The 20,879-nt window shown below is 56.3% G+C and overlaps 10 protein-coding genes across 10 annotated transcripts; 6 read left to right on the top strand and 4 right to left on the bottom strand.

Annotated features, from left to right (window-relative positions):
• Positions 1-527: 527 nt before the first annotated feature.
• Positions 528-1,415, bottom strand: ColSpa_05127 (prohibitin-1; the record flags this gene model as incomplete). The annotated part of the gene is made up of 2 exons (XM_049271339.1): positions 528-1,037; positions 1,095-1,415. 2 exons carry the CDS (start codon positions 1,413-1,415, stop codon positions 528-530), a joined length of 831 nt encoding a protein of 276 aa, XP_049127296.1.
• A 788-nt stretch (positions 1,416-2,203) lies between these two features.
• ColSpa_05126 (cytochrome b-c1 complex subunit 8) lies at positions 2,204-2,537 on the top strand (the record flags this gene model as incomplete). The annotated part of the gene is made up of 2 exons (XM_049271338.1): positions 2,204-2,409; positions 2,483-2,537. 2 exons carry the CDS (start codon positions 2,204-2,206, stop codon positions 2,535-2,537), a joined length of 261 nt encoding a protein of 86 aa, XP_049127295.1.
• Positions 2,538-3,294: 757 nt separating this feature from the next.
• On the top strand, positions 3,295-4,097 carry ColSpa_05125 (H/ACA ribonucleoprotein complex subunit NHP2; the record flags this gene model as incomplete). The annotated part of the gene is made up of 2 exons (XM_049271337.1): positions 3,295-3,592; positions 3,688-4,097. The coding sequence occupies 2 exons, from the start codon at positions 3,295-3,297 to the stop codon at positions 4,095-4,097; spliced, it is 708 nt and encodes a 235-aa protein (XP_049127294.1).
• Positions 4,098-5,101: 1,004 nt separating this feature from the next.
• ColSpa_05124 (UPF0592 membrane protein) lies at positions 5,102-5,883 on the bottom strand (the record flags this gene model as incomplete). The annotated part of the gene is made up of 4 exons (XM_049271336.1): positions 5,102-5,236; positions 5,287-5,522; positions 5,600-5,668; positions 5,871-5,883. The coding sequence occupies 4 exons, from the start codon at positions 5,881-5,883 to the stop codon at positions 5,102-5,104; spliced, it is 453 nt and encodes a 150-aa protein (XP_049127293.1).
• A 1,521-nt stretch (positions 5,884-7,404) lies between these two features.
• Positions 7,405-9,037, bottom strand: ColSpa_05123 (nuclear envelope morphology protein 1; the record flags this gene model as incomplete). Its single annotated transcript, XM_049271335.1, has 3 exons — positions 7,405-7,556; positions 7,621-7,849; positions 7,907-9,037. The coding sequence occupies 3 exons, from the start codon at positions 9,035-9,037 to the stop codon at positions 7,405-7,407; spliced, it is 1,512 nt and encodes a 503-aa protein (XP_049127292.1).
• A 3,086-nt stretch (positions 9,038-12,123) lies between these two features.
• On the top strand, positions 12,124-12,687 carry ColSpa_05122 (translation initiation factor eIF-2B subunit gamma; the record flags this gene model as incomplete). Its single annotated transcript, XM_049271334.1, has 3 exons — positions 12,124-12,181; positions 12,268-12,563; positions 12,661-12,687. 3 exons carry the CDS (start codon positions 12,124-12,126, stop codon positions 12,685-12,687), a joined length of 381 nt encoding a protein of 126 aa, XP_049127291.1.
• A 52-nt stretch (positions 12,688-12,739) lies between these two features.
• On the top strand, positions 12,740-13,601 carry ColSpa_05121 (putative translation initiation factor eIF-2B subunit delta; the record flags this gene model as incomplete). The annotated part of the gene is made up of 2 exons (XM_049271333.1): positions 12,740-13,446; positions 13,502-13,601. The coding sequence occupies 2 exons, from the start codon at positions 12,740-12,742 to the stop codon at positions 13,599-13,601; spliced, it is 807 nt and encodes a 268-aa protein (XP_049127290.1).
• Positions 13,602-14,714: 1,113 nt separating this feature from the next.
• Positions 14,715-17,302, top strand: ColSpa_05120 (uncharacterized protein; the record flags this gene model as incomplete). Its single annotated transcript, XM_049271332.1, has 2 exons — positions 14,715-15,308; positions 15,338-17,302. The coding sequence occupies 2 exons, from the start codon at positions 14,715-14,717 to the stop codon at positions 17,300-17,302; spliced, it is 2,559 nt and encodes an 852-aa protein (XP_049127289.1).
• Positions 17,303-17,793: 491 nt separating this feature from the next.
• On the bottom strand, positions 17,794-18,544 carry ColSpa_05119 (N-terminal acetyltransferase A complex catalytic subunit ard1; the record flags this gene model as incomplete). Its single annotated transcript, XM_049271331.1, has 2 exons — positions 17,794-18,167; positions 18,232-18,544. 2 exons carry the CDS (start codon positions 18,542-18,544, stop codon positions 17,794-17,796), a joined length of 687 nt encoding a protein of 228 aa, XP_049127288.1.
• A 1,268-nt stretch (positions 18,545-19,812) lies between these two features.
• ColSpa_05118 (L-xylo-3-hexulose reductase) lies at positions 19,813-20,728 on the top strand (the record flags this gene model as incomplete). The annotated part of the gene is made up of 2 exons (XM_049271330.1): positions 19,813-19,864; positions 20,010-20,728. The coding sequence occupies 2 exons, from the start codon at positions 19,813-19,815 to the stop codon at positions 20,726-20,728; spliced, it is 771 nt and encodes a 256-aa protein (XP_049127287.1).
• Positions 20,729-20,879: the final 151 nt, after the last annotated feature.

Raw genomic sequence — 20,879 nt, 5'->3', positions numbered from 1 at the left:
TAGACAAAGGTGATGATATAAATCTTACACCAATCAACTCGAAACAACATAAATTACCAAGTTCGTGGAGAAGCCCTAAGCACCTATATACACTTCGTTCAGGATTGATGTCATATTTGGAGGTGTCATGTTGGGAACGTCTTTATTAGATCAACATAAGCCAGCCTACTTGTTCGTCAAACGCCTTTCCCATGTATGGCTAGGGTCAGAATTCCATTCTTACTCAATCTATATGAGATAGGTTGAAGTCCGCAGCTAAGGAAATAATCATATTCCAATGAAACAAGTTGCAATCCGTATCACGACTTCAACTTATTCCAAACTAGCTGGTGAGTGAAACAGTCACACACAGAACCATCACGGCGTCTGGTCCGCAGCGCAGTTTAGGATCGTGGAAAGTAGGCAGAATTCATTGCCCTATGATTACACTTATTGAAGCGGTGACTTGCCTTCAAAGTCTATAATACAGCATCGCCTTTTCTTCTCTCGTTCGACGCATTCCACCCCCCCCTCATACTCGTAACACTTTACGGCCGTCCAACGTTCAACAGCATCTGGCTGCCGTTCTTGCCGCCGCTGGGCAGGTAAGCGACGTTGGGATTCGCCGACAGCGTCGCAGCAATATCCCTGCTGGCCTCGATCTTTCTGATCTGGACGAGGCCGTCACCGTTCTTGGCGATGGCTCTGCTGATGGTCTCGGCACTCTCGGCCTCACCCTCGGCGCGGATGACGTTGGCCTGGCGTTCCTGCTCGGCCTTCTCGACGATGAAGCGCGCGCGTTCGGCGTCCTGCTGCGCAATCTGCTTCTGCTCGACAGCCTTGGTGAACTCCTTGCCGAAGGTCATGTGCGTGATGGAAACGTCCTCGAGGGCGATGTTGAACTCGGCGGCGCGCTTGCGCAGGTCGGAGCTAATGCGCTGCGAGACGGCCTCACGCTGAGTAATGAGCTCCGCGGCATCGAACTGCGCGACGATGGACTTGAGGACTTCGTTGCCGATGGAGGGAAGGACTCTCTCATCGTAATCTTGGCCGAGGTTCTGGTGGGGTGATTAGTCGCGTGGTCGTTTGCCAGCTTGTAACAATGCAAGACATACCTGGTAGATCTTAGGGAGAGCCTGGACTTCAGGCCTGTGCAGCACACGAAGGGTCAAGCTGACCATTTGGAGATCCTTGCTGCCTGTCGTCGTGGCAATGTTTCTAGGCTTTGTCCGCACGTCGAAGACGATGCTCCTCTGCAGCCACGGCACGAGGAAGTGCGTGCCCTCGTTGATGACAGTCTCCTTAACACCAGACAGCCTGTCGAAGATGACGGCTCTGGATCCACCCTTGACATCGTAGATTGACGACTGCAGCACCGCGACACCGATGGCCGCAGGGACGGCCATACGGTACGCAAAGCCCAGAGCTTGAGCCATGGTTTCGAAAGCGGAAAACGGGGTATAATCGGCGGGAGATACGTTTAACGGAGCAGTGCAGTCCGTTGGCGGAGATCGCGGGCTATCCGACTAGACTTTTAGGCGTTGGTGGTGGGCAAGTCGTGCAGTGTAAAGACGGATGAAGCTGTCGAAAGCTCCTCTCTCAGATGCGGCGGTAAGCTCCGTCATGGAATTTTGGGACTGTCGACCGGGGTTGTCGGATGGGTGGTGACGGTTCGAAGGCGAAAATACGCTAAGCCATATTGGGACGTGCGCCTCAGCATTCGGGTTCGGCAGGAAGGGGACAAGATTTGAACCTCGTCTGATTCGACCCATCCCGATCCCCAGCCAAACGACTTTCTACCCGGTTACACATCACCGTCCACCACACGCCGTCACGATGAGACCTACGCAAGCTCTTATGGGAGGACCCAGCGTCCCTCACGGAAAGTACCAGCAGTAAGTGATGCCCCGTTCAGTGTCAATTGAGGAAGGGATCCGGAAGGGCGTGCGGGCTTTTCAGATCGGGAGACCGAGATGATTCCGTCCGCCCGCCGCGTCCTGCACCATGTTCAATTGCGCTCTGAGTGCATGCCGCTGACATCTCGATAGCTACCTCGGCTGGTGGGGACACATTGGTACGTTACCTAGCAACATCTTCGTTGTCGACGGACGAGGGCGACGCGGTTGAGCGATGCATGATTTTCCGGGACAAACGACAACAAACATTGAGGAGGGAAACGACAAACCGCTCGCCCACGAGACGCTACGATGGGAGTTAATGATGGATGGAACAACGAGCTGACGGGGTCACAGGTGGCGAGAAGCAGAGAGGTATCATCACCTACGGCATTGCCCCCAACCGTCAGAACCCCTTCGCCGGCGCCGCCCACGACGCCGTCTTCAACACCTGGCGCCGCTTCAGCCAGCAGGTCCTCTACTTCCTCCCTCCCCTGGTTGCCGGCTGGTACATCATGGACTGGGCTACCCACCGGTTAGTTATTCCTCATCGAATTATCCTCCGAGGACGACGAAGCAGCAGCAGCTCATACTGACATGCGACGCAGCAACCACTACCTGAACTCCAAGCAGGGCCGTGCCGAGTTCGGCGACGAGGAGTAAGCGCACCTTTCGACATTGGTGGACGAGTGCTAGAGGCGGACAACGATTCCCTGTGTCAAAACACGTGTATATCAACTACGTAGAGGGGGAGATATGGAATAGAACCCTATTTTGACGATTCTAATACATGACACCTCGGTTGCTACAAAGATGCGACGTAGCCAGCAGCATGCGTCGATGGAAGAGATTACGGACTGTTTCGTGAAAATGCTGAATGGCTCAGAAAAAGGCCTGCCGATGCAGCAACACCACTCTTCGCAAGAGCAACGGGCTTGGGCAATACTTTTACAGAACTAAGTCCTTGCACATACACAAGCTAAACCTGTTACCTCTGGGCTTGTCATCAACCTAGAATGGGCTTCAGAGCCAGAACGAACAATTCTACGGCCACTCAGCGCTGACATTCGCGCAATGTCTGGGCCATGATTGGTCGAGCTAAATCACGTGAGCTTCTCACCGAGAACGGGTGCTCAGTGAACCATGGCCAAGCTCATTCGGCACGGATATACCACACTCCCGGCCTACCTCTGCCGCACAAGCTTGCAATGTGGGCCCCGCCGAAAAAAAAAGTTGCATGGGTTCTGCTGAATGAAAAAAAATCGAGCCACTTGAATTCGACCTCGTCCAGCCGAAAGCTTCCACCAGCCGCCTCCGTCGCCAAACCACCGAGTCCCTTCTTCGACGGAACAGCCCCAATTCCTTGCTCGTCCTTCGAAACCTTTTCCCAAAAAAGAAAGACACACAAAAAACCGTCGCAATGGCCGCCGAGAAGCCCGACAGGAAGGAGAAGAAGGACAAGAAGCGATCCGTGTCTGACGGCGCCATCAAGAAGGACAAGAAGGATAAGAAGGATAAGAAGGACAAGAAGGAGAAGCTCGAGCGCGCCCTCGATGAGCACCTCCAGGCCGACGTCGCCGCCACCGCTGTCGCCAGCGGCGACATCGCGTCCAAGTCCGCCGTCGATGGCCTCCCCGTCGTTGGCGCCCTCGTGCCCTTCGCCGTGCCATTGGCCGACGAGAAGGCCATGAAGAAGGTCATGAAGTCCATCCGCAAGGGTACGTTTTCCCACTAACCCCTCTACGGGGGGCTATCTTGCTATCCTGCAACCCATTGCACGCGAAACAACGTAGGCTAACACGATATCAAACAGCTGCCAAGAACAACACCCTCAAGCGTGGTGTCAAGGAGGTTGTCAAGACCCTCCGCAAGTCTCCCGCCGCCGGCCCCGGCAACACCGCCTTCCCCGGCGTCGTTATCATTGCCGGCGACATCTCCCCCATGGACGTCATCTCCCACCTGCCCGTACTGTGCGAGGACCACAACGTCCCCTACATCTTCGTCACCTCGCGCGCCGAGCTCGGCGCCGCCGCCAAGACGAAGCGCCCGACCTCCGTCGTCATGGTCTCGGAGAAGCGCTCCGCCGCCGACGCCAAGAAGGCCGAGAAGAAGTCCGACTCCAAGGACGACGAGGAGGACGATGGTGAGGACTACTCCGAGGTCTACGCCGCCCTCGTCAAGCTTGTGCAGAAGGAGACTGCTAAGCAGTCCTTCTGGGCATAAACGCCGACATCCATAAATCTATGGATGGGCATTGTTCTTTGGTGTGTGTTTTTTGCATACCCCCAAAATGCATTGCATACGGACATTGCGAAGCACAGGAGAGAGGACCTTTGCGGAACCAGGTACGAGGAAGACATCCCTTGACAAGCAAACAACCACCGTCAGCGGAGAGACGACTATGTCACGCTTATCCCCGTCACTTGAACGAACGGGGCGCGTGGTTCATGATGGCAAAACGGCTTTTTCGGGGGTAGTTGTATTATATGCACGCTTCCTTTTTTTTTGGCCAATTGCGGCGCGGACATACGGGAAACTGGCTGGAAAAAAAGACCATCGGCGTTCTAGGGCACATCTTTTTTTGTTTGCATTGAGTAGTCTTGCTGCTGCTCGAACCAAATAAATGATTTCCAATCATTACAACTTCCGTTGGAACCTTTAGGGTGCGGAGGTGTGGAGGAACTTTCATCTGCTTCTCCGACACGAGGTGTCGAGAAGTGCTTCTGAGTGATGCCGTGATTAGGTGTCATGTGAAAAACAAACCAGGCAGCCTCCCTTCATCTTCTTGATTTGAAAACTCGAGGTAGATCTCTCATGCTGGAATCCATATCACACTGATCACCGCTCTTCGCTGTCCCGGCGTTTCGTTGGGATCAGATGATATCTGATTAGTATGCAGTTGAGCCAAGGTCCATTTTCAATAGCTCTGCCATCCAAGCATGCCATAATCATGCCACGCAAGTGCAAGACACTGGTTCAAAGAACCGTCTGCGTTGAAGACTGTAGTCACCGCGTGAAATATTTGGTGGATGAATATTTGAAATGATTTCGTCGATTAAAGGAATCATGGCTTGAGCAGACGTAAAAGTGTAGGTACATGGCAATGACCCTAGCCGCAATAATGGGCTCTCTTTAACTCCATGACCTCATCCCATCCGACCCAACGATAATAGCACACGAGCAATCCATTCAGAACGCTCAATTGAGTTCATAAAACATTCAACCCTTTAGTCGAAGGGGTTGGTGCGGGTTCCCCACCAGGTAAGGAAGACCGACAGACCGACGGTCTCGATGACCTTGGCCAAGACGCTGACGCCGACGGTGTCAACAGGACGCTTCTCGACGAAGACTTGGGAGATGTACTGCATTTCGTTAGTCACGAAATCATGATGTGGAAAAAGAGTAGACGTACGCCGGGGGCAGAAGTAGCGAAGAAGATCAAAGAGCCGAGGTAGGCAGCGCCCTTGTAGGACAGAGTGCCAGTGGCGTTGATGAGGGCGCCGACACCGTACGACTGGAGGGCAGAGCCAACGAGGGAGGTACCCCAAGCGACGGCGGCACCCTGAGCCTCCTTGGAGCGAGCGAACTCCTCCTTGGTGTTGGCAGCCTTGGCGCGCTGGTAGGTTGCGCCGAAGAGGGGAGTCAAGACTGTTGTGGGGAAGCTTGGGTTAGCTGATGCGATCTGGGGTATGGTGCGATTTTGGGGCATCGAAGGATTCACATACCAGCAAGCTCAGCCGTGTGGTTGAAGATGGTGCCGAGGGCAATGGCCGAAGGCTTGACGGGGGGGAGGTCTGATGAGATGAAAGGTCAGCGATCTGTTCATACCATGTCGGCCCCGCCTCGGTGCTGAATCGAGCTTGTGATCTCGAGTCCAACAAAGGCGCGTCGTTTCCCTCGCTGAGGACAAGTGGGGCCGGCAGAGACGCAGCTATTCGAAGCGAACCCAAAGCTCCCCCATCTCGCTCATCACCGTCAGGAAGGGCATCAACTTACAGTGCAGAGACATGTTTGTTGATTTTTGGGTATCTTGTGGTGGAAAGAAATCAAGAATCGATTGGACTGTTGGAGTAATGTAAACAGGAGCTTGGGAGCAGAAGGGCGGGAGGGCAGGCTTTTATGTGCTAGGGAGGCACCAGGTGGACGGGTGTGAGCTACTTGTGACCTCAGCCTCTGCATGCAAGCTTGGGCTGGTAACCGGAGCAAGGCAAGTGCGTTCTCCCGTTCATCCCAGGCGAAACAGGAACTAGCTACCTAATGGGAGGTGATTGGGGAGCAGGCCTAGCCAGCCAGATCGAGGTCTCATTCCATCATCGGTCGTCCCTGGGCGCCTGTCCTCTGCCACTTTGCCTTTTCCCTTTTCCCTCAGGCAAGAGGCGTATGAGCTACGCACACTAGGAGACAGCTGGTCTGGGCAGGGTGCGAGCAGGGGTTGATGGTACCGAGAGACATGTCACAGCGCTCTCCCTCCTGCTTTTTTGCTCCTGATTGTGTGGTGCTTCTGCTTGCCTCCTACGTGTGGTTGGGTGTCCCAAGCTTTCGCTCCAACTCGCGCCATGCCGCTTTCTCTCCTTTCCAGCTGTCGATGTCGTGGTGTCGTCACCTGTACCATGATGTCACCACCTCCCTCCCCGCCGAACCCACTTGAGACTCCACTCATGCTCCGATAATTGGTCGAGACCGTCTCCAAAGACCTTCTCCCTAGCCGCATACCCCCGGCCAAACCACTTACCCGCTTCTAACCCGTACACCTGTGTCCCCCATGTTGGCCTGGATTAAGCACATCATCTCTCTATGCCTGCCAGGTGCCCGCTCTGTGATGGTCTCGGAGAATGTCCTCCACGACTCCCGGCACAGCACCCGCGCTTGCAATTAATCATGGTGGAGAATCAACGAAAATCTGGAGCAAAATGATCGAGATGGTGCAAGTAGAATCCCATGGCCTACTCTCTTGGCCAAGGCACATGCATCACCTTCCGCCAGGCCATTTCGGTTTTTTTCCATGCCTGTCCATACAAACTGCGCCTCGTTTCCCGCCAACCAGCTTCTGGATGGAGCTGCGGCCGGGACTGGAAACGCCTCAACCAGGGTAGCTTTTCTTTGCCTTACGTACATATTGTATCATTCCTATGTGTTGAGCATGTAAGTTGTCAAGCTTGTCCCCGGCGGGGCTCGGGCTAGACGAGCTCAGGCACAGAACACTGCAAGAACGGCCCTGTCGCCCGGCTGACGGATGCTCAGTGTCAACACTGACCAGAAACAACATTTACATTCACTGAGCACCAAACACTCCTTTTCAGACACAAACTTCCGCTGAACTTCGGCAACCGATAAAAGGTTGGTGGCCTGGCATGTATTCCTGAAGCTTCACAGAACCGCAACGACATTACGTCGTGCCGCCCAAGAGCTCCTCTTCCCTTCCCTCTATCGAAATATTAATACAGACCCACACCGCGTAGTTGAAGCCGTCGGTGTTCGCCTCGCTATTCCCATGCCAGTACACCAAATATTCCTTCTACAGACCCAAACTCTACGCCATATGCTGACCGTCCTCACCTCCACGCAGCGCAAGCAGCGCCCTCACGTCTGAAACGTACTGCAAACCTTCGAGCAGTGGCACCAGGTGCAGGAGGTCGTTGTCCGTCGGGTCGTTGATCCAACCTTGGATAGGAATCGCATTGTCTATTGCAGGATCACGTTAGATCGCATCCACGGCACCTAAACAGAACGCGCCGATCCCACATACCTTGATGAAACATATAACTCAACGGACTATTGTCCAAGATCATGACCTTGCTCAGGTCCGGTTCAACCGAACTGAGGTCTTTGATGAAGGCTCCTTGCCGGAATGTACAGTGTTGTCTGTAGTATCGCGCCGAGAAAAACTTCCTCTCTGCTTCCAACCAATCGATGACTGGATCCGCGTATTCTTGAACTGAGGCTGTAAATACTACTAGGTTGTACCACTTGCAAACCTTGATGAAACATTAGCATCTCGACAACAAAAAGGGCTGTTTGCGACAGCTTCTTACCCGACGCAAGAAGTCGTCGCAGTGTGGACGCTTGTTGACCCAGTAGAGAATCGGATGCTGCGGTCCAATTGACGTCTGTCCTCCAGCGCCTACGTAAGTCTGGTTCAGTCTGACTTCGACCATGTGCCCAGTGCTCATGCGTCCCCCCTTGGACATGCTGTGGATCAGAGTTTCGTCGAGGTCCAAAATGAGAGTCTTCTGGTATTTGGGATCGGTCGAAGGCTCAAGGTTGAGGTATGAGGGCTGTCGGCGAGGGATCAAGGGGCGAGGCGGGGCCGGCGTCTTGGGATACCTGGTCAGCGCGCCTGCGGGCGACGTTGGCGACTTGAGCTGTGCGGATATGTCGGAGGAACCAGATTCGCTGTTACCCTTGGAGCGGACGGCTGCAGACTGCGTTTTCCTGTGCTTACGCTGAGGCAGAGCATCGTCGCTGTGTAGCTTTATGCGTATGGATCTCCGAGCAGGCGCAATCTCTTCAGATGCAGACTTTGACCGGGAGTGTCGACTAGAAGAACCTTGACGTTGACGATCTGCGTCCGATTCCGATTCCGAGGATATGCCTGAAGAAGAAGAACCCGAGGACCCTATTGGCCTCGAGTAAGTGACGCCTCCGTATCCAGCGCTCCCATGACGGCCTGACTTCTCGCCCATGGACTCAGGGTAGTCTGTCGCAAGTTTCTTGTTTCCGCCGTGGAATCCAAACAGTCTTTTGAGGGGAAAGAAGGGCGAGAAGTTGTCCGTTTCGTCGTACATGCATGCGATCAGATATACACCAGGGGCGGCCAAAGTAGACAAGACCCAGCGAAGCGAATTGATGAAGCTCGCAGCAATGCGCCGAGGCAGGGAATGCCATGTAGTTGACCTCGGGCCCGAATCTTTCGATTCCCCTATCAGCGGTGTCGCTTCGCTGGCGAGATCCATGCCGTGGCCGTCATTGCGCTGCTGAAAAGCGGATTTCTCGAGTGGAAACGTCTCGTCGTCTTGGTCGTCGTCGTGTTTCTCGGCGCCTTCGTCACCGCGCTGATCGTCAGATTGTACAGCCAAGCCCAGGGAGCTGATGGAGTTGGATCGCGAAGCAACCGGGCTCGGTGGCGGAGAGACGCGAGAGGTGATGATGTTCAGGGAATTCATCTTTGACAGCATGTACAATCCATGAGGCATGAAGGCTCGACGACGGATAGCGAATTAGGGGCAAAAAAAAAGTTGGGAGAGATCGGGGGTTCGGTAGAAAGGGGTGGTGTCGGTGGTCAGGAATGTTCCAGACGTTCCGCGCGATGAAGGATGCGATGGGCGAGTAGTCGCGTCAGGGGAAGCGGGCGTCGTGCAGCAGGTCGATGGACGCAGCGATCGAAGGGAACGAGTGTAGTGATGCCAATCGTCTGTTTATTCGTCGCTGGGGTTCGGTTCGAGGGTAGCTTGCGGAAGGTCTGGAATCGAGTCTGTGATGACCGAGAAGAGTCCAAGTCGTGGGTTGGCCAGATGGTTTTCCCCCCAAATCCAAGTCCAAGAAACGGCAACACTCAGTTCGCCATGAACGAACAACGAGGCTTCAGAAAAATAAAGCGCGAAGGGGTGGCGCTGGCGAAAAGGTTCGTCCGTCTGGTGCTAGCGAGCGCTAAAAAGCGATATGTGGCCGTCAGCGCAAACCTGACGACTAGGCCGTGTGTGAGGGGAGAGAAGATGTCCAGTGTAAAAGGGACGGTCGGGCTCTCGGGAGTTGGAGGTATCGAGGCGGCCGAGATGCGGTAGCGTCCAAAAGGCAGTGGTTGAGATGGACAGGGAAGCTGTTCCCTGATTGGAGGTGCCGATGAAGCGTCTAGAGAGCCTAGAGTGTCTAGAGAGCCCGATTTGTTTCGCACGACGTCCCAGTGGAAGCCACGGAAGGGAAGCGGATGCGAGGGGGATTAACAGCAGCAAGTAGCTCAACACTCTGCAGGTCTGCTGGGTTTGGCCGGGTTGGACCGTGGTCGTACTTGGGGGCAGTTTGATGCTGGTGCAGCTATGTATCGACGGTATTGGTCCAGCGCAGGCCGTGCTAGGGGAGGGTGTTCTGTCCAGTCCAGTGCTGCGTGGGTAGCAGTAGGACGGATACTGGGGTTACACTGCCTGCTGACCCTTGTGGGGGATGCGGAATGAAGATAGGTTCACGTGTCGAATCTCGAACCGTCCGGTTCCCTTTTGGGCGTTGCTTCTTATTTTCTTCCTGTCACGTTGCGCTTCATCTTCCCACTTGCCAGTCACTCAGCGCACTTTTTTGGGGATGCATGGAGGAGAGAGGGCAAGGGGGGAGGGGACCAGCTGCTACGTAACTGATGTACCTCAGCCCACATTCTTAGGTATCTTCCCCAACACAAACTGAAGGTACATAGGTAGGTAGAGACACTCGGGTCCCGAAGCCACTCTGAGTCCGCAAGGTGGCTGCGCTGCAATTCGTCTTCCAGCAGTCCTCCTCGTTTGAGATGATTCCTCTCAACTGGGGTTTGAGAGAAGTTTTCAAGGACTTCGGCCGCGGTCTCTGATATGGTTGAATGCGTCCATCAGCCGATTCCCGAGCCACCCTGGCTCTTTTCATGTGAAAGCGCAACTCCACTTTTGCCTTTGTTGTTGAGACTTTTGATTGAACGGAGCTGGGGCAGACAGGGCTCGAGTTGGGAATCGCAGTTTGCAGCGCACCCGAGCATCTCTGCGGGATACGGGCCTTTGAGCGTCGCGACTCCGATCCAACTCTTCGTATCCGTGTTCTATTGTCGCTCAACTATTCGCTCTTAGTTGATAGTCACCCCGGTTTTCAACTTTGACAGCAACCCTCTTTCTTTCAACTCAACCCACTACGGGAGTGACCAAACTGTCTAGAAAGTGGCGCTATTCATTCTCCTCGTCGTCGTTGGCCAATTTAATGTGTGACAAAGAAAGGAGAGCCTTCAGGATAGCTGATAAAACAGTAGCGTGGCCGCAGGAACTGGCCAACGATAACCACTACGGTATTTTCTGATTTGGGCTTTGCTATTTGCGCGTGGGAGGACAGCATTGATCTTGTTCAACACTGCTAACTCTTAGCTGCGTTGCGTTGGCTTATGCTGGAGGTTCGGGTTAATTAGACAATCTCAACTTTGCATTGCTGGGCAGCAGAAGCCGTTACAGAATATTCAAAATGAACCGAAATGCTGACCGATAGCCTTCCGAAACTGGTGAAAGTAAGGGTCCAGCACGAACCATAAAATGGCTTGCATTCCGCACTATGCCGAAAGAAATTGCAGCCCTTAAAGCAAAGTGCGGTGCGTCCATGCAATGCATTGACTTTCAACTCTTGGACAGAACGCCTCTTACAAGAGACCAGGTGATGGGTTCTGGCGAATTCCGTCCGCTACTAAGAGTTTGGGATCCAATGCTGCCAACGGACCCGGCAGGTTCGTAATCCCTGGCCACCGACACTTGTTCATGAACATGATTGCATTTCTAACTATTTTTTCGGAGCAAGGGAGCGCTTGACTAGAGCAGAATATCGGAAATGGGGTTGGATTCCTGGAGAGAAGAGCTCGAGCAGAAAGGGATCAACTGGAGAATTCGGGCGGATTGGTTCTCAAGACATTTACAGCTGTCGGCATTCCTCCCTGCTCTAACGGTTCTACATAGTACCATGGAAGTAGACCTGGCTCGTCAAGATGACGGGCAGCTCACAGGCCACTGGCCACTGGCCAACCACCCGGCGCCCTAACGCATCTCTTACAGCGGCGGTTCAGTCACCAACGTCATTTTGCAGCGATGGAGGGGTAGTTGTTTAGTGGAGTGGCTTTCTGGAATGCCATTGGGGATCTTGCCATGTACCCAGCACGGGTTGCTTCGGTCCGAGCTTCGAGCGAGCTCCAGCGAAGCCGTCACCCCCTGACACCAGCTGTCCCCGGAGCTGGTGGTCATCCAATCCCCCTCGAAGTTTTTTAGTGTGACAGGGGGTCGATTGACGGTCCCTCTACGAGCTTCATTGTTGAGTCACAACCGTTTGCGCACAATTTCCAATTCACCATCCGGCCATACCTAGCTACAAGAACAGCCATTGCATTGTGCATTCACGTGCTGCAACAACCAAAGGTCATCGTGTCCATTCTAAGAGACCACTTGCGACCCCAGTGATTTACAGACTGTCTTCAAAAATATTTGCGACGGGCCCGCGACACCCCCTCCCTCCCAACCTCGGACCTTGAAATCGGCACCCACCCAAAATGGCGACCCTGAAGCCCAGCGCGGGGGATCTCGAGCGGTATCTCAAGACCCTCAAGGGTAAGCCCTTGGAAGCGTCAATCGACAGTCTCATCTCGTACGGACCATCACTCGCACAGCAGCATCGTAGAAACGTAAGCTGACAGATCAACCATCCAGGCTCCTGAAGAGAAGACAGATCCAAGGCTCCGAGCTCTGCGCCATCGCGACCGCACACATTCTCCTCCAGGTAGTTGCCAAGGCAAAATGGACCGACGTCGATTCATTGTTGGAAAAGGTTCAGCAGATTGGCTTGCGCCTCATCGCCGCCCAGCCCAAAGAATTGGTGGTAGGCAACATCGTTAGACGCGTATTAAGCCTGATCCGAGACGAGGCGGCGGAAGACCGAAACGAGGACATCAGCGAGACCGCCACAGAGGCAGGAGCGACACCGACTACAGCAGTACCAGACCCTTCCAAGCTAGAGCACCAATGGCCTCCCTCTACCTACACCAAGCAGGATGCTGGTGCAGACTACATCTCGAGCGGCCCGAGACCAGTGCGCCCTGGCGCCCTCACATCCGTGAGCTCTTTCCATGTGTCGAAGTCACTTTTCTCCCTCCTCGAGGCCTCCCCCCGATGGACGCCAGCGGCATCATGGCGGGCTCGCCATTTGGCAAGGACTCCGGTACATCGACTCCCCTTCGCGGACAGTCGACAAGGGTACACGCTCTGAGATCGGAGGTCATTGAGGGTATTGAGGAGCTCAAGGACGAAATCGGCCAGGTTGATGACCAGATCGCTGCGGCTGCAGATGTTCAGATTCACCCCGGCGACTACGTGCTTGTGCACCAGCCCTCGGCCACGGTCCAAAAGTTCATCTTGCGAGCTGCGACGAGAAGAAAGTTCACCGTCTTTATTGCCGCTGGAACTACCCGCAGCTCGACCAACGAGGCGCCCTATGCGTCGTTCAGGAAGAAGTTGGGCGCGGCCGGCATCAATGCCATCAGCATCCTGAACGGTGGCATGATGGCCTACATGCCACGTATCAACAAGGTCATCTTAAGCGCGAGAGCTGTACTAGCCAACGGCGGCATCCTGACGGACGCGGGCGCCGGAGTTATTGCGCGCGCAGCCAAGGAGCAGGGCAACCCGGTCATCATCCTCAGCGGTGTTTACAAGCTTTGCCCAGAGAGTTACTTTGATGAGGAGAGCCTTGTTGAATGGGGCAGCTCTATGAGCCACGTAAACTTCGCAGATGGAGCCATGGTCAACGGTGTGGACGTTCGGAGCGCTGTCAGCGAGTTCGTGCCTCCCGAACTGCTCGACACATACATCACCAACCTGTAAGTTTGATGCGTGCGCATCTATGGCATTGAGCCACAGCTAACATGTATGCAGCGGCGCGCACTCTCGCAACCACCTGTCAACCATAATTGCGGATCACTATAAGCCGGAAGATGTTGACTTCCACCTCTGGAGCACTGAGGCTGACCGATGAGGTGCTGCCTACGCAAGTACGTCGCAAGAAACGCCTTGCGCATTTAACCTTGTCGGGACGCGACAGCGGCATCCCGCAGCCCTGAGAATGATTCGCGGCCCCGACAGCGAGAGCGAAGCGTTGGCCATGACCAGTCATCGATCTACCCAGGCGCATGCATAACCTGGGCTGTACAGTTAGACTAATCCGCGGTTTGGTCCTAAGCTCTTCCTGTTCTAGGGCTAGGGCCGGTTGATTCGGGCAGCACGGCGTCAGTCGGAGTTGTACATAAGTTTTTTTGAGGGTCCGGCGTTCCAACGGCATGGGAGAACGCGACCCCACTGGAGGAGGGGCCTTGGTGGCTAGTGTGGATGGGCCGCTGATGGCGTACTGCTGCCTACGGATGGGCCGCGTCAGCAATGTTGCTGCAGCGAGCCTTCCCGAATTCTGACTGCGGACAATCAGTCGTTCAGGGTCGAATGGGGGATAAAGTTGGGCTGCAACCAAAAAACGCGTTCTCATCGCAAAGGTGCTGCGCCATCCGCAGGGGTACCCCCTAAACAAGCTTGATGCTTATCTTTACTTGTCTGGCGGCGTGGGCTCGGCAGCATCGCTTAGGCTCCTGAAGGCGGGGTTCCCCTACGTTAAGTGATGAACTATGGTTCGACGGGTAGGACTTGCACGTCGTAAGGCTACGCGAACGGGGGAGCGAGTAGATGTAGGTATAGAAGACAGGTTTGCTAGCGGAGAGCATGGGACATGCATGGGCCTTGAGAGGAGTTGTTCGAGTTGACCGAGGGGAAAGATGATTGAGTCAATGGAGCTTAGCCCAGCCCAGCCTGCCCAGCTCGTCAAATTGCCATATGATCCCACACTTTCCTCGTCCGCCGCCATGTGCCGTTGTGCCGTTTATTAGTCTTAGGTGTTTTCTTGACCTTGGCCTTTTTTTTTTCCTTATTCCGTCTCCTCCCAACCATCTACCGAACATCTCGAAACCGCAAGGGCGTTGAACAATACGAACCAAGCCGAAGTTCCAGACCGCATTTCCGAAATACAGAGAGCTCTGCAACTCTCCGAGCTTTATAGATACAATATACACCGGCCTCACCACGAATGGCCATGCGGGAAACCGACATGGACGATGTCCCCCCTCCGCCATACTCAGAGACGGACATCTACTCGACCTCCGGCCAGCGCTCGAATCCATCCTCGATTTCACCACATGTTCCCTCCAACCATGGCGACGACGGCGCCTCGCGGGTCTCATCGCACGCCTCGTCTCGCAGCGAAGTCATCTACACCCCACCATTGACACCCCGCACCAGCGGCACCGGCGGCGCTCACCAAGATGACTCGAGTTCCAGCCTGTCCGGCCGCCCGCAAGCTTTCACCGCTCCCTCCACCTCATCGGCATACTCGGACTTCGCAGCCGCCTACTTCGAATCCAGGCCCGCGCCCGCCTTCCCCCCGCAGGACCAGCTCGTTCACTTACTTACCGTGACCCCGTCCTCGACGCCAGACGACGTACCCTGCCCCCCGAGCTGGGCCGCCCGCGACGTCACGCAGCAGGACTGGGCGACTTTCACAAACTGCCTAATTCCGCACCACACCGCCGCGCGAAATGAGGCCGTCATCAACCGCAAGCTGCGGGCCGAGGAGGAGGCCATCGCCGCCGCCGCCGCTGCGTCGAATGGGGGAGGGGCGACAACAGCTCCAGCGGCGCGCGGAGTAACAGCAGCAGCCACGCCTCGGCGCAGTTGGATCAAATCCGCTCCGACCCGGACACCGACCCCGGCGCGGCCGCCGCCGCATCAGGACTTAGAAGGGAGGACGTGGAGGCCGTGGTCGCGCAGTGGAATGAGGGCTTCTTCCACCCAAGGGGCGTGGCTGTGATGCTCAACCCCGACGTCGAGGAGCTGCGTGTGCCTGGAGCCTGGGACCGGTCTTTTGATAGGAGCGTCGAGAGCCCGACTATCCCGGGCGGAGGAGGAAGCGGTGGTCCGACGCCCGTGCCTTTCCCCGTGCACACGGGCCCGGGGCCGACAACACAGTCGGGCCCGAGTGCGAGCGAGGCCCGGGGTAGTTGGAGCTTTGGCGGTATTACGGTCACGCAGGATGGGATCTCGATCGGGGACCGCATCGTTGCGGATAGCAATGGCATCAGGGTGGGAAACCTGATTGCGGATGAGAACGGTATAAGGTTCGGAAGCAACACGACGCCGCGCGCGCAACCTCACTACGTCGGTCCGAATCCGAACTGGGCCCCTCCCCCTCTGCATGCACCGCCGGGCCCATCACCTGTGCCAATGTTCGGACCCGGACCTGGATCTGGCCCGTTCCCTCCGGGGCCACACCCGCAACATATGGCACTTTCAGGAACCCACGAGCACCCCTTCTTCCAGAGCGGCCACAACCACGCCCACGTCCGCCATGGCAGTGGAAGCGGAGGCCGTGGCCGTCCACCCGGCCGGTACCCCTCCGACCAGCGCTCAGTCTCAGCATCATCCTCCGCTTCCTCCTCTTCCTCTACGTCGTCCGCCTCCTCCGTCGGCTCCCTGCCGGACTACGAGGATCTCTACCCCGCTCAGCTGCCCATCTACAAACACCGCGTGGCGTCGTGGCTCTCGCACCCGGACCAGCCTGTCACGAAAGCCGATGTGGCACAGTTGCGCAAAGAGATCCGCTCCGCGCGCTCTGTAAGTGATGCATCAGGGCAGTCGAAGCAGGACAATCCGTCTGCCGCATCTGCGCCGAGCAGGGCCGACGAAAAGGCGCTGAGGGCGGAGCTCAAGACCCTGACGCAGGAATGGCGGAAGCTTAAACGCCAGCAGCGCACGGTACGCAAGGAGAAGCGGCGGGAGCGCCGTGCGAAGCGGAGGGAAGAGAAGAGAGAGCGTAGAGAGCAGAGGAGGGAGCGCAGGGAGCAGAGGAGAGAAGGCAGACGAGCACAGATGGAGACGAGGAGGGGCGGCGGTGGCGACGGCGGCGACGGCGGCGACGGAGCGAGAGGGGGTCACCAGCACCACCATCATCACCATCACGGCCCGGGGCCGATGCCCGCGCCGTCGTTGTGGGGTGCGCCTCAGCCGTTTGTACCACCGCCGCCGCACGGCATCCACGTACCGCCTCCGCCCGTGGTACATACCCCGCCCATACCAGTCGTCCCTATAGTCTCGCCGAACGTTCCAAACAACTTCCAGTGGGGTGGCGGTCCGGGCAGGGGGTTTGCGCCCCGGGGCGGTTTCTCAGGAGGCGGAGGGCCTTGGGGCGCGGGGTTCGGGAGGGGCTGGGGTCGCGGGCACGGACGCGGAAGCGAGCACGCGTTTCCGTCTAACGCCGGGCCTCCTCATCCGCCTGGTGCATGGCCCGTCGGTGGCGGCGGCGAGAGGAGCCCGGGGGCGTCTACGCCGCCTGTGCCGCCGTCGCAGGTGCTCTTCAAAGCTGTGGAGGAGATGGAGAAGGATATCGCCCGGAGGGTCGAGGAGCTGGATAAGGTGAGAAACGAGATGAGGGATAACAACCCCAGAAGGGGGAGATGTGGTAACAGCCGTGGCAGAGGGCGGTGCGGCTCGGGCAGGGCGGGCGGAGGTGATGAGACTGCGCAGAAGATGGAGGCCGAGATTGATGAGCTGTCGAGGAACGTGGAGAAGCTCAAGATCGAGGCGGACGCCGAGTTTGCGAGGGAGCTGGCGGCGGAGGATGACAAGTCTGGCGGGTGGTAAAACAGCACACAAATACGCGGACACAAGAGGGGCTGGACGTAGCATGTAATGAGTTGAAAATAATTTGAGGGGATGTTTGCTTCCATTTGATACCACCGCCATTGCCTCGTCTATTTTGTTCTTTTGGTAACCGTGCTTATGATGCGTTGTATCCCATCGTAATTCTCCTTTGAGGCTTTTTGAACTCCCTCTATGGTTCGTAGAGACATGCTAACCGTCTGCCGACGGAGCTCCATGTCTCGTATGTGCTCTTCGTCATGACTGCCCTGACAACCCGAATAATCTCTAGGTTGAGATAACAGACATAGCCGCAATTTCTGAGGACTACGTCGTCAGTCTGTCCAAATGCCACCAGCATCTACCCCGCCAACATTGCTGCCGGCATCTCCGCTGCTTGCTTAAGTACAAGATCCGCCGCCCTCGACGGCACCGCCTCCACCACCCTGCTGCAGCCAATCCCTAGCCGTTTAAATGTATGAAGAGTCGGATCCCTAGTTCTTGCTCTCGTTCTTCTCGACCAGCTCGCCGACGCCCAGACCGCGGCCGACCTTGACCTTGCGCTTCTTGTCTGCAGCGGCAGCAGCAGCGTTGGGGTCGCGGCCGACGTCACCAACAGCGTCACCCTCGTCAACAGCTTCGCCATCCTTCTCGTCCTCGCGGTCGCGCTCGTCCTGGATCTGCTCGCGGATGTAACCCAGGTCGAGCTTCATGCAGAAGGCGTCCTCGCCGTCGGCGTAGTACTTGCTCTCCGTCTTTTCCGTCTTGAAGCCCAAGGTGTCGCGGTAGAGGTGAATGGCGGCCTGGTTGGAGACACGGACGTGGAGGGAGACGTATTGGGCGCCGAAAGTCTCGACCATGGCGAGTTCTGCGAATTGTCAGTAGAGATCCTGGCAAAGCCAGAGGTAGAAGTAGAGGCAGAGCCAACGTACGGCTTTGGCGCATCAGTTTCTCGGCAATACCCAGGCGGCGGTGGGTACGCATAACGCTGAGGCTGGTGATGTGGCCGTGGGGCACGCCGTCAGCGGGCTCCTCCTCCATCTTGGCCAGGACGTAGCCGACGATCTTGGGGTAGTCGTAGGGAGTGCGCTTCGGGCGCGAGACGTCGACAGCAACATAGCTGAGCTGGGGCCACGAGAGAGCGTGGTAGAGGTAGTACTTGAGGAAGTAGTTCTCGGGCAGGTTCTCGAGGTTGGCGTGCTGTATGAGGGGAAGGTCGGCGGGCTTGAGAAGACGGATATCCATGGTGGGCAGGTCTCGGTCGCGGGGTCTCTCGGAGATTCGGTGGAAGGCTGGATTCGAGGGAGAAATAAGTTGGTCGGGACTGACGAGGTCGTCTAGTGCGGGTAGGCGCGCGAGGCTTGAGGTAGGGGGGTGAGTGGGTTGCGAATTGGGTGGTGAAAGACGCTGAAGAGGGGAGGTAGACTTTTAGAAAGACCCTGGTCGTTGAACCATGAGGTGGCCGTGGGTGGCTGCCACGGACCCCACCACCGCCGCACAAGGCTCCGAGTGTCGCTCAGAGGTGCCCCGCCAATTGCGATACGGGAGCTTTACAGTGAAGCTTTTACAGCGTGCATTCTTCGCCTTCGCAACGTTCAGTTCATTGTCGAGTTCGGTGTGCTCTCGGAAGCGGTGGAAGTTGAAACAATCAATCAAGAATTCTTCTGCTTTAGTCGCTTTCTTATTTTCTTCAAACTCGGTATTATTAAACCTCGTTGAGGTCAACTTACTCGTTCAATTGGATTTTCCGTTCTGGCAATTCTTAGCGCAAGGCGAGAGCTCTGAGTGCGGCAGCAGTTGCTTCCAGTCCAGGCCCAAACACGAAAACTACTACGGCTCCCTCTCCGGGTGTTTTTTCTTCAATACGCAAATCCTCGGTCGTATTAGAAAGAAAAACCACGTCTAGCTATCCACCAACCCACAGCCGGCCTCTGGGAGTCCTAGCGCTCCCTGACGAAGGTCTAGGTGGCCCAGAAGGTCGAGAAACTGACCCCCGATCGCATCAAACCCTGGCCCAGGATTGGCGCGGGAGAATGACGTGGGGACGGCCATCTCAGCGCAGTTGCATGTCCACCGCGGGGCAATCCCCCTAGGGAGCTGTTGCGACAGCGGGGTAGCTTTCACCCATAAACCCCGAATTTCCTGCCTCGAACAGCAACCCAGATTTCTCCCGGGATGTATGCGGCGAGCTCGCCTTCCATTGGGCGGGATCCGTCCATCTTTCGTCTCTCAACGGATTTCGGACGGGTCACGAGAGCTCCTAGCATTGCCCGTTCGGGACAATAGGATCCTTGGGGTCCAGTTGTTCCTGGGTAGGGTGGTCCACGTAGCTATAAACCTTGAGGTCCCCGTCTCTCCGTCCTACTCTCATTGTGTCCTGTTGTCGTCCTCCTCTTCACCAGTCCGTCTTGTCTTTTCTCTCCTACCATACTGCAACCGTATCTCGTTCTTGTCTATATCCAACTTTGACCAATCAACTTCATAGCTTGAAGTCCACGTAAAACAACCACAAAATGCCCCGTTCCCTGGAAGGCAAGCTCGGAATCGTGACCGGCGCCTCTCGAGGTAAGGGCATACAATACCAAAGCGTGCCGTGAACACGGAGCACTTCTGACAACTTCCGAACTCAGGCATCGGCGTCGCCATTGCGGAGAACCTCGCTGCAAAAGGTTGCAACCTCATTCTAGGCTACACCTCGCCTTCCTCCAAGACCCCGCGGAGCAGCTGGCCGCGGACCTCCAGACCAAGCACAGCATCCAGACCCTCGCTGTTCAGGCCGATATGGGCACACCCGAGGGCCCCAAGTCTCTCGTCGCGACCGCTAAATCCCACTTCGAGAAGCTCAACGGCAAATTCCAGATCGATGTGCTCATCAACAACGCTGGCGTCGCCCACAACAACCTGTTGCCGGCCGTGACGGTCGAGCAGTTCGACATCTCCTACCGTGTAAACGTCCTCGGCCCGCTCCTCCTCGTCCAGGCCGTCCAGCCCTACCTCCCTACCGACCGCAGCGGCCGTATCGTCAACATGTCATCCGTCAGCTCATCGACCGGTTTCCCCGAGCAGAGCGTCTACGGCGGCACAAAGGCCGCGCTCGAGGCCATGACGCGCACCTGGGCCCGCGAGCTCAGCGAGAACGCCACCGTCAACGCCATCAACCCGGGCCCCGTGCTGACCGAGATGTACGCGGGTAACACGCCCGAGTTCAAGCGCTTCATCAAGGGCTTCATCGAGCACGCGCCGCTGATGAAGGCACGCAAGGGCATTGACTCGGATGAGCTCGTCAAGGCAGCCGAGGAGGAGGGCGGCCGGCCGGCGTATGTCGGAGAGATTGCCGGGATCGTGGGCATGCTCGTCTCGCCCGAGTCGGCGTGGTGTACGGGACAGGTTGTGTGTGCCAACGGCGGTATGTTGTTTGGCATGCAGTAACAAGTTGCGGACAATGATGATGAAATGATGGGTATTTTTGGCTTGTTAGTTATGAGATAGACGTAGAATTGATTCCCCGCGTCCGTTTGGATCAATAGTTGTGCCACTCTGTTTTATTAGACTTTTTAAACAGACTTTTTTTAAATGCAGG

Source organism: Colletotrichum spaethianum, assembly GCF_022836535.1.
Source record: "Colletotrichum spaethianum MAFF 239500 DNA, contig11, whole genome shotgun sequence".
Taxonomy (NCBI): Eukaryota; Fungi; Ascomycota; class Sordariomycetes; order Glomerellales; family Glomerellaceae; genus Colletotrichum; species Colletotrichum spaethianum.
The sequence above is the reverse complement of the archived record's forward strand: the minus strand, read 5'-3'. Positions and strand labels throughout refer to the sequence as shown.